Source organism: Myxine glutinosa, chromosome 1 (assembly GCF_964187855.1).
Source record: "Myxine glutinosa chromosome 1, kmMyxGlut1.1, whole genome shotgun sequence".
NCBI lineage: Eukaryota > Metazoa > Chordata > Myxini > Myxiniformes > Myxinidae > Myxine > Myxine glutinosa.
This window is the reverse complement of record NC_136261.1, coordinates 342208279-342218772: the sequence shown is the minus strand read 5'-3', so window position 1 is coordinate 342218772 and position 10494 is coordinate 342208279. Positions and strand designations below refer to the sequence as shown.

Sequence of the window (10494 nt, the reverse complement as noted above, 5' to 3'; positions counted from 1 at the left end):
GCAAATGCCTGCCTGTACGTCGCCGTTCCTGCGTATATCGCATCGTCCAAAAAAAAGAAGCACACAACTTCGACCGCTCGAGGAAAGATGGGGCACGCCTACGACTCGGAGGCGAGCGTCGATCCCTGGGGCGGCCGGGTTCACGGAACCCTGAGCTCGTTCGTTCGTCACAGACGACACGACCACCGGTGAAACTGCTCGGACACGTTGGGTAAAGCACGCCGTGGTGAAGTGGGCCGCGAAGCCACTCGGCACACAAGCCCGCTTACGGGTGACACGTCCGTGCCGGTCACCCCGTTCGAGGAGAAGACCCGACCGATAGAAAACAACGGAGGGACTCCCGACGGGGAGCGGCAAAGATTCAGGGCGAAGCCGCAGCCTCCTCCAGTTATTTACTCTAGTTTTACGGTGTTTGTCTTCATTTTAAGGCATTTTAAAGACATTACGCCCGGTTTACGTCAAAAACCGAGTTACATCACGGCTTATGGAACCAATTAATGACGTAGGCCGGGGTATTGCTGTATACGAGTATAACAAAGGTGAACTCACAACTGTCTTCTAAATTCTTCCTCTCAGTTTCAGCGGTACTTTCTAGGGTCTAGGCTATTGTGTGGTCCATCGGATTCAGATGCACACACTGTTGCGTATAACGGTTGGATTTGATAGGACTTGTATGTATGCAGCAATTATACAGCAATGACAAACATGTATGCTTAATACAATACATCATGTGGAAGCCGTGGTTTTTATGACTTAAGCGGCTGTGTGTCTGTCAGCAGAAAAGGTCTGAGCTACGGGAAGACAGGATGAGCTGCAATGTTGAGGTGTATCCACCCAATCAGGGGTGGTTTTGTGTTTCCACCCTCCCCGTGTACTTTTGACTTTGTTCCCACCTCTATGGAGCTCTCAGGAACTTCAGAAACTCTCAAGAACCTTCTAAGGGCAGGACCTTGTAGTCTTTGGTCCGCCCTATTAGTATCATCATGGCTCGGCATTCGAGAAAAGACAGATGCCATTTTGGTTTTGGAAGCATAAGCACATGTGTTGACAGAGTGATGGTAATGGTCATAAGGGGAAAAGGGTGGGGCAGAGGTGGTTGTCAAGGTCGTCATAGTTGTTGCTGGAGGTGTTGAAAGCCACAGTCATCGTTTGGAGGCAGTTGTCACCGGTCAGGGTCATCAGCAAAGAGAGTCAGAATCGAGTCGAAGCTGATGCAGGAGCAGAGTGGCTGGTGTTGGGAATTTTTGCATGGAGCAAAATAGTTATAAAATAATGATCACGGGAAATAATTATAAAATACCATCATTTAATGTTTCTCTGTTCAATATTGTTATCTGGGGGTTTTACACAAGTTCACGGAGAATAATGCCCTTAATTTTAATTGAAAACGTTTCTTGTATTGGGCAAGGTTGAATTTTGGAAGGGAAGGGAACACATTTGAAACATGTCCGAATACGAGAGAAAGCTCATGAAAACACATTTAGCTGAAGCGTTACTTTAACACAGAAATTTCTGACCAAATGGGATAACATTGAAAAAGTAATAACTAATGATACAAAATAAAATTTTCATTTTCACCAAACTCTTTCTGCACTTTCTCACGAATCAATTCTGCAACTTGACATCTCCAATAAAAGTACATGAACAAGCAAGGACGGCTCCGACTATAGTTTTGCCTGTTGTTTTTGCTGCTGTTGAAACGTCTCCCATTCATTTGCATAATGTTTCCGATAAAGCAGGATCTTGCGGCGAATCTGCCGTGGCGTCTCCTGATAGTAGTTCTTGTCATCCCGAGACATGGCCTGCGGGTTGAGGAAAGGAAAAGTATACGAGACAGATCACACACTCAACTTCATACACATTCATATGGAATCAGCAGCAAACAACAAACAATATGAAGGTTGGGAAAACAAGACAAACAAGCAGCATCCATCCTGGAGAAATATCTGCTGATATGTTGCTGACATATTACGATGGAAATGCAATCTTTCAATCCTGACAAATCTTATGTCTTTGTCTTTCAATCCTGACAAATCTCACACTCTTACTATGTCTCTCTGAAAAGATCGACTGGACAACCCTCCCATCTACTTTCTCAACAATCCTCTCCAAGAAGTTCTGTCGCTCAAGCTTTTGGGTCTCACCATCTGCCATGATCTTTCTTGGGAAAACCACATTTCCAAGCTGGCCTCCAAAGCCAGTCGCCGACTGGGCATCCTCCGTCGTGCAAAGTCCTTCCTAGGCACACCTGAGCTCCTCACCACATACAAGGCTTTCATCCGCAGCTCAATGGAATACTGTTCTCCCCTATGGGCTGGTGCTCCTGCCTCACACCTGGCTCGGCTTCACGCTGTTGAATCCAAAGCTTTCAGAATCATTGGAATCTCCCGCGATGAAGCTATCTCTGAGGGCCTTTCACTCACTCACCGCAGGCAGGTAGGTGGTCTTTCTGTCTTCTACCGACTCCTCTCCGGCCTTGCTCCCCCAGCTCTCTCTGTGCTCTGTCCCCCAAATATTCCTACAGGTCGCACAAGATCTGCCAGCCACCCTCTGATGGTTAAACTGCCGAAATCTCGGCTCTCTGCTCACCTTCACTCTTTCATTCCTCTTTTCTCCCGCCTCTGGAACAAACTCCCATACTCACTTCAATCACACTCCTCCCTCCAGGTCTTCAAAACAGCTGTTCACCACCATCTCTTATCTTCCCCCATCCAAAACCTTGATCTTTTCTACCCCCACTAATTCACCCCAGATCCACCTTGTTTGAAATTCCAACTTCTTTCCTGGAAGTCTTGGCAGTGTCCATACGTTTTATACCTCTCCCACCCCCCCCCCCTTCCCATGCCTTCCCCCCAAAGCCCTCTCCCTCCCACAGTTCTCTCGATGTCTCCATGTCTCTCGGTCCCTGCTCTCAAATGTTGTGTTTGTGTCCTTCCCCCTCTCTCCCCATCTTGTCTACCGCTCCCGATGTTATTTGTTTTGTGTGTCTGTTTGTCTTTCTGTGTGATTAATGTTCGCTCTTTCACGAGCCTCGATCTTGTATACAAAAAAAAAAAAAAAAAAAAAAATCCTCCTGTCCATTCTTGATACGCACTTGGGAACTTTAATAGGGCCTTGGCGCCATCCCAGGCATTCTTCAAGCACTCTTTCATGTGAAATACATTTGTATTCATGCACCGACAACAAACCGCTGTTTATTACGATTTCTGCCACACGTATTGTGAAGATACCAAAATCTCACATGCATGGTGCTGCAAAAACATTACAATTATTCACACATTACAATTTGCATTGAACAAAAAGCCATCTTCCATACGTTTTGCCCTTCCACTCAGGACAATCCTATTCACTGCATCAACAATTCGAACAGAGTAATCTCCCACAAGAACAGAAAGACAAAACTGCCAAGAAGAAATAAATGGGGTGCCATGTTCCCATAAAGCATGACCAGAATCGTTTTGTCACTTCCTTTTGAAAGACCGACTATAAAGAGCAAAACACTCTTGGAGGGTTATGATGAGAATGATCATGATGACGACAATAATAACTAGAATGGTAGTCATAGAGTATGTACCTCCGCCAGGCTGAACAGTTTGTTTTGTATCCGACTGATAGGCCATATCTGGATCCGGACCTGAACCAAACATTTAATCATCTTGTTCTTGTCACCGAACCAACTCCACCAACCTTTGTCACAAGACGTCCACAACTTTTCGAAATATCATGATATATATTGTTTTTGTCCCCTTCGCGAAATCACTTCACAATCTTAAAAAATTATCGTATCTGGATCCGGACTCAGATATTTCCCGAAAATCGAATCGATTTGTCTTTGTCATACACCCAAACTGTCCACCAAGTTTAATCCGAATCTGTACACAACTTTTGAGATATCCTGTTCACAGACAGACTAACAAAGACAGACAGGGTCAAAACATAACCTCCACCCACTTTTACTGGTGGAGGTAACTAGATATACGAGCAGTGCTGTCAGCTTCCAAGCCGTCCGAATATGCCATCCACATGGAACCCCATTCATACGTTTTCTGGGAAAATGGAACCAAATCCATCGTCACCAGGAAATAAAAATACGTAAAGTATTGTTACGTTTGAAGGGGGTAGACAATGATTATCTTCGAGCCAGGTAGAGTGTATAGATTAGTGTGCTCCAAGTGCCGTGAAGAAGAACCATCTCAATGTGTCATAAGTAGGGAATTTGTGTAGACTGGACTGTCGTGTAAGCTTGTATCTTCGTCCCCATCACGAGGGGTGGGGCTTGTTAATTAGTGAGGGATTATGGGTAAATTAATCCCCTGTATGTAATGACTCTAATTTATCCTTTGTTCCTTTTTACACCGCACTAGACACATAGCCAGAATCCTGCATTTAAACAACCTCCTCAATAAAAACTAACCGGAAACCATGCATCATGCGCTACTGCTGATAACCCTGACTTGGTAAGATAACACAGGACGGGCAGGCCGAGAGCCACGCCCCGAAGAGCAGTGATTGATCGTGGTTTTGATTGACGGGAAGGACTGGTAAGAAGGAACTCGTTGATTGGCGAAGCAGGACAGATGACGTCAGAGCCTGAACGATAAAGGAACGCGCTGGCAGACATTTTCTCTCTCTGCTTCGGGTTTTGATCGCGTGCAGTCGGCATTTATCTCTCTCGATTCTGGATGTGATAGTGGACAGTTGTGTGTCGACGTTCCTTCTTGCTCTTGCGCTTTCTCGGACTGGATGCCACAGCGGACGATTGGGTGCCGACATCGTCTTGCCCCTTCTGATTTGGACACCATCGTGAGCGGCCGTGTTAGGAGATCTTGCTGGTGGTCGTGAGGAGGAAGAGCCGTGGCTTTCCAAGCAAGAACGATGGGCAGATGAGCGCTGCTTGCTCGCTGCAGCATGACGAGGCCCGGAGTGAAAAGACTCACAGCGAGGCCTGGCTTCCCACCCACGAACTTGCGTTTCCCCGCCTCGGACGATCGCTGACGAGATTTTGAAGACGCTCTGAGCTAAGTCCCCCACTAAAATTACACACATTTATTTTCAATCTTTTATATTTCCCTTTGTCTGTGTGCAGGTCTGCATGGAGGGTACCCCCCCCCCCCCTCCTCCCCGGCGTGTATTAACCCCGCCATTGAACTAAACGCCTCGGAGTATTAAGCTCGTTTGGTCATCCGTGTTACCCTGCGGTGTTCACCAAGGGTAGTCACACGACAGTATGTTGCTCCTTGTGGCCCATTCAGCATCTTCAGGCCACACTACATATAGTAAGCAACTTATTTTGTCAAATTTCAGAGTTTTGTGATTGCGTAATGTATTCCACCAAAGGTCTGAAGACAAAAGGTCTGAAGGTGAATATCGGAAAGACAAAGGTGATGGCAAGTGGTAAAGCATGTGGTGAGGTGGAAAGAACTGGGAAGTGGCCGTGTGCTGTGTGTAGGAAGGGTGTCGGGGTGAACTCCATTCAATGTACAATGTGTGCTGAGTGGGTTCATCAAAAATGTAGTGGTCTGAGAGGGTCATTAACCAGTGTGGCAGCTACATTCAAATGTAAGGTGTGCACAGAGGGAGCTGCAGATGGAGGAAATGTTGAGTTGGATCTTGGAGACGGCGTGAAGCTGGAAGGTGTGAAAACATTTTGCTACCTCGGAGACATGCTGAATGGAGAAGGTGGATCAGACTCGGCAACGGTTGCTCGAGTGAGATGTGCATGGAAGAAGTTTCGGGAACTGAGTGGCGTGCTGATGAGGAAGAGAGTGTCGCTGAAGCTGAAGGGAAAGGTGTATGCTGCATGTGTGAGAAGTGTTATGATTTATGGGAGCGAGACATGGGTAATGAACGTAGAGCAGCAACGAAGGCTGGAAAGGGTGGAAATGCGAATGGTTCGATGGATGTGCGGAGTATCGTTGAGAGAGAGGAAGACAAATGATGAATTGCGAAAGATGATGGGAATATTGCCTGTGATTGATGCTGTGAAGAGGAACAGGTTGAGATGGTTTGGTCATGTATTGAGGAAGGATGAAAGTGACTGGTTGAGAAGAGTGATGGAAGTTAATGTAGAAGGAAGTAGAGGACGGGGAAGACCGAGAAAGCCTTGGCTAAAGATGGTGGAAGAAGAAATGCGGGCAAGGGGGTTAACAAGGAGAGATGCAGAAAATAGGGCAAAATGGAGAAGATCGTCATGGGGACCGCAAGGCTAACCCCCGCTCTAGCAGGGAACATGGCCTTAAAATGCATGTTGTTGTTGTTGTTGTATTCCACCAATAGCGAGCTTGCAGAGGTTTTAGAACAGAAGCCTCAATCTCACACTTCATTGCTGCCATGGAGGTTGGAGGTGCTTACATTGTCCGCAAATTTCATGGCGATCGTTTTAGTAGTTCTGGAGAACATCGTTTTATGTTTGGGCCAAAATCAAAGATGGCCACCAATACAGGACAAAATTCAAAATACAAAATCCTTTAGGATCAAGTTCAAAGGCTGTGCTATAAAAACATTCATAGATTGACATAGCCAGCTGTAGTTTGGGAGATATGAGGTGGAACGTTTTTCCATGATTGCATCCGTACCACGTGACCTATGACGTCATTATTATGAATAAAAAATTCTACAGTCAGAGGCACTCCTATGGTAAAATTTCGTGTCAACTGGACCAACGGTTGCCAAGAAAATGAATTTTTAAAATGCAGACACATACTCCACACACGCATCCGAATGCACAACCCTGCTTTTCGCTTCGCGAGTGCAGGGGAACTAGCAGGGGTTACCCAGCACTACCCAGCAAGATGAGCTTTTCCCAGCGGTGGTTTTGGGATGTGTTGGACATTGAAAAGTTAGGGAGTTATTGGCCTCATGGTGGTTGCCTTTTCCCTGTGAGCTGGCAGAAGCACTGCCGAACACCACATCCCAATATACACTTTATAGTGGCTTTTGGTGGCCTCAAAACAGATGTCAAGATCAACGTATGGTAGTTTAAACCTTCCCCAGATTCTGAAGTACGTACACACCCAAAATTTGGGGCTCTAGGTACTATGGTTCGGCCATGAAAGAGGAACGTGAAAGAAGAACGCACAAATGCACAAACACACAAACACTTGAAAATATGCACATTGATTAAATGGGCAACCCAACGTTTGAAACATTTACGACAATGAAAAAAAAAAAGGCATGTACCTTCAAAAAGCTTCATACAAATAAAGGATATGCTAGCTTTTTCATTGCAAACGCAACGTACAAGTTGGTATAGTCAGTCATTTTTCAGGTACCTTGTAGTTTTCTCCATGTGTTGCCACCATGTGTTGAACAAACATGATGATCTCACGGGAGAGGGTGAGTGAAGGATCAGCTCGACGTGAAGCTTCCTCAGTCAATGCTGTCATAAAATAGAAAATGATTTATTATGTCATTAATTAACAAGCACACAGTGATAACTGCTTTACAATACATGTCCCAATAATTTACTACCAGTCCCAATGAATGTTCTTCATGGGAAATTGAAAAAATACCAAGTTTCAGTTTAATATGTTAAAGGGTAGGGGGAAAAGTCTGGAAAACTACAGGTGGGACAGACTGATGGACAGACAGACAGATAGAAAGCAAACCAATGGTCCCCTCTGGTGAAACCTGAAACCAGTAGGGGACTAATTATTCGTAACACCGCTCATAAATAAAACAAAAGTTACAAGCACTTGTAAATATTGGCACCCTTGCACTTTTTTTTCAAATAATGCACCATTTTTCCAGAAAATCGTTGAAATTAAATAATTTTGGGATCCACATATGTATTTATTGGGTTTGCAGTGGAACAAAACAAAAAATGCTGAAAAATGTACTAAATCCACACAGAAGTTCTAAAATGGCCCTGAAAATATTATTGTCACCTTTTAGAAGTCACCGCTCTTGTCACTGTCACCTTTAGGCTAACCCCCGCTCTTGCAGGGAAAATGGCCTTAAAATGCCTGTTGTTGTTGTTGTTGTTTTAGAAGTCGTCAGAAATAATTAGATTTCAAGCAGGTGATTCTCCTTTACCTTGGAATTGAACTCACCTGTGGTGAGTTGCAGGTGCCTGCAATATAAAAATCACTCATTCATCCAGTTTGAATAGAGAAAAGGAGTCATTCTGCTGTTTTGTGTCACTATGTGTACCACAATGAGCATGGAGAAAAGAAAGAAAACCAGAGAATTGTCTGAGGAGGTCAGACAAGATTGTAGCCAAGCATGGACAATCTCAAGGCTACAAGTCCATCTCCAGAGACCTTGATGTTCCTGTGTCCACTGCACGCAATGTTATCAGGAAGTTTAAGGCCCATGACACTGTACTGTAGTCAACCTCCCTGGACATGGCCGCAAGAGAAAACTTGATCGAAGATTGCAGATAAGGATTGTTTGAATGGTGGAGAAAGTATCTCGATCAAATGCCAAACAGATTCAGGCTGACCTTAAAACACAAGGTACGACAGTTTCAACACGCATCATCCGTCGCCAACTCAATGAAAAAGGTTCTATGGTAGGAGACCCAGTAGGACCTCACTGCTGAGAGAGAGAGACATCAGAAAGCCTGACTGGGGTTTGCCAAAACACAACTGAACAAACCAAACTCCTTCTGGGTGAATGTCCTGTGGACAGATGAGACCAAATTAGAGCTTTGTGGGAAAGCACATCATCTCTATGTTTACAGAAAACAAAATGAAGCCTTCAAAGAAAAGAACACCTTCCCGACAGTCAAACATGGAGGAGGTTTAGTGATGTGTTGGGGTTACTATGCTGCCTATGGCACTGGGTGTCTTGAATGTGTGCATGGCATCAAGAAATCAGGAGATTACCAAGGCATTTTGGAACGCAATGTTCAACCCAGTGTCAGAAAGCTGGGTCTCCGTCGAAGGTAATGGGTCTTGCAGCTCCAATGACCCCAAACACACTTCAAAAAGTACCAAGGAATGGTTCAAGACAAAATGCTGGACTGTTCTGAAGTGGCCATCAATGAGTCCAGATCTAAATCCCATTGATTACCTGTGGGGAGATCTGAAAACAGCAGTTGGGAGAAGGCACCCTTCAAATCTTGGAAAACTGGGGCAGTTTACAGAAGAAGAGTGGGCCAAACTGACAGTCAAGAGGTGGAGGAAGCTTATTCATGGCTATAGGAAGCGCTTGACTGCAGTTATTTTGGCCAAAGGCCGTGCTACCAAATATTAAATCTAGGGTGTCAATAATTTTGTCAATGCAATTTCTTTTTATTTTCCGATTTAAAAGGATATATTAAGTTCTGAATAAATTAAAAACAAAGGTTCTGTAATATTAACAGTGAAATAAAGAATTATGAAAACCAAATACAGTAATACCCCGGCCTACATCATTAATTGGTTCCATAAGCCGTGACAGAACTCGGTTTTTGACGTAAACTGGGCGTAATGTCATAAACATGCCTTAAATGAAGACAAACACCGTAAAACTAGAGTAAATAACTGGAGGAGGCTGCGGATTCGCAGCAAATTGCAAATTTGCAAATCCATGCACATGTGCACATGCACACGTCGATCAGTTCGTCGACGCCGGATAGGTGCCCGACGAGGCACCCCGGCTCGAGGCATGACACTGTCGTTCGTTTCACATGGGCCATGGGCCATGGGGCCTGACCTCGTCGCGGACATTGCACACTCTGCACGGTAACGTGACGTGACGTCTGCCACGGACGGTCGTCCGAGAAAGCATCGTCATGTTTCGCCGTTGCCACGTTACGTTGGTTGTTTTACACAGTAAACAAAAACTTTACACAGTAAAGGAATAATCACAAAAATACAAGCGAAAGGCAAAGCAAGCGCGCGACCGCAGCACAGGACAAAAAGCATATGGCGTCGCCTTTGTTTTAAATGAGAACCAGCACCTACGCGTACGTATACTGTACATACATTTTTTTATATTTTTAATGTGCTTTTTTATTGTATTTTAAATTGTTTCGATCGTTAAAACATCAACGTTAAAACAACGATCAACAATCGTTAAAACGTAAAAACATTCAATTGTTTAAATTGTTAAATTTTTTTCACGTCCGTAGGAGTGACGTAAAGTCGCACATAATGACGTTCGCTGAACTGAAATTTACTCTAGAAGAGTGACGTAAAGTCGGATTTGACGTAGGTCGAAATGGCGTAAAACGGGGTATGACTGCACTTTGGTAAATTTCAACGTATTTTTAGAGAAAATTGCGAGTTATTTGAAAAAAGTGCAAGGGTGCCAATATTTTTGGCCACGACTGTAAATACTCTTCGATGGCCACCATGGGTTTTTGCAGGCCAAAGTTGCAAGTACCTTTTTGTGTGTCAGAAATGAATTTACACAACAGCAATTAGAGATAATGAATGCAATAAAGTGTAACCTGTTTGTAAAACTAGAGGCAGTTTCTGGATCTGCCGATCCAAAATGAAGGAAGACATCAAACCAACATCTATATATAATGGAGCAAGTGTTTGTATGTATGTATGTATGTATGTA

General features: G+C 44.4%; 1 protein-coding gene across 1 annotated transcript in view; it reads right to left on the bottom strand.

The window, feature by feature from the left end:
- Nucleotides 1-1289: 1289 nt before the first annotated feature.
- Nucleotides 1290-10494, bottom strand: part of NOP16 (NOP16 nucleolar protein) — a 45599-nt gene continuing 36394 nt past the window's right edge. Inside the window, exons 4-5 of the mRNA XM_078769839.1 lie at nucleotides 7272-7378; nucleotides 1290-1802 (exon numbers count right to left, since the gene is read on the bottom strand). Coding sequence (XP_078625965.1) covers nucleotides 1665-1802; nucleotides 7272-7378 — 245 coding nt within the window. The 3' untranslated portion in view covers nucleotides 1290-1664. The remainder of the gene's footprint in view (nucleotides 1803-7271; nucleotides 7379-10494) is intronic.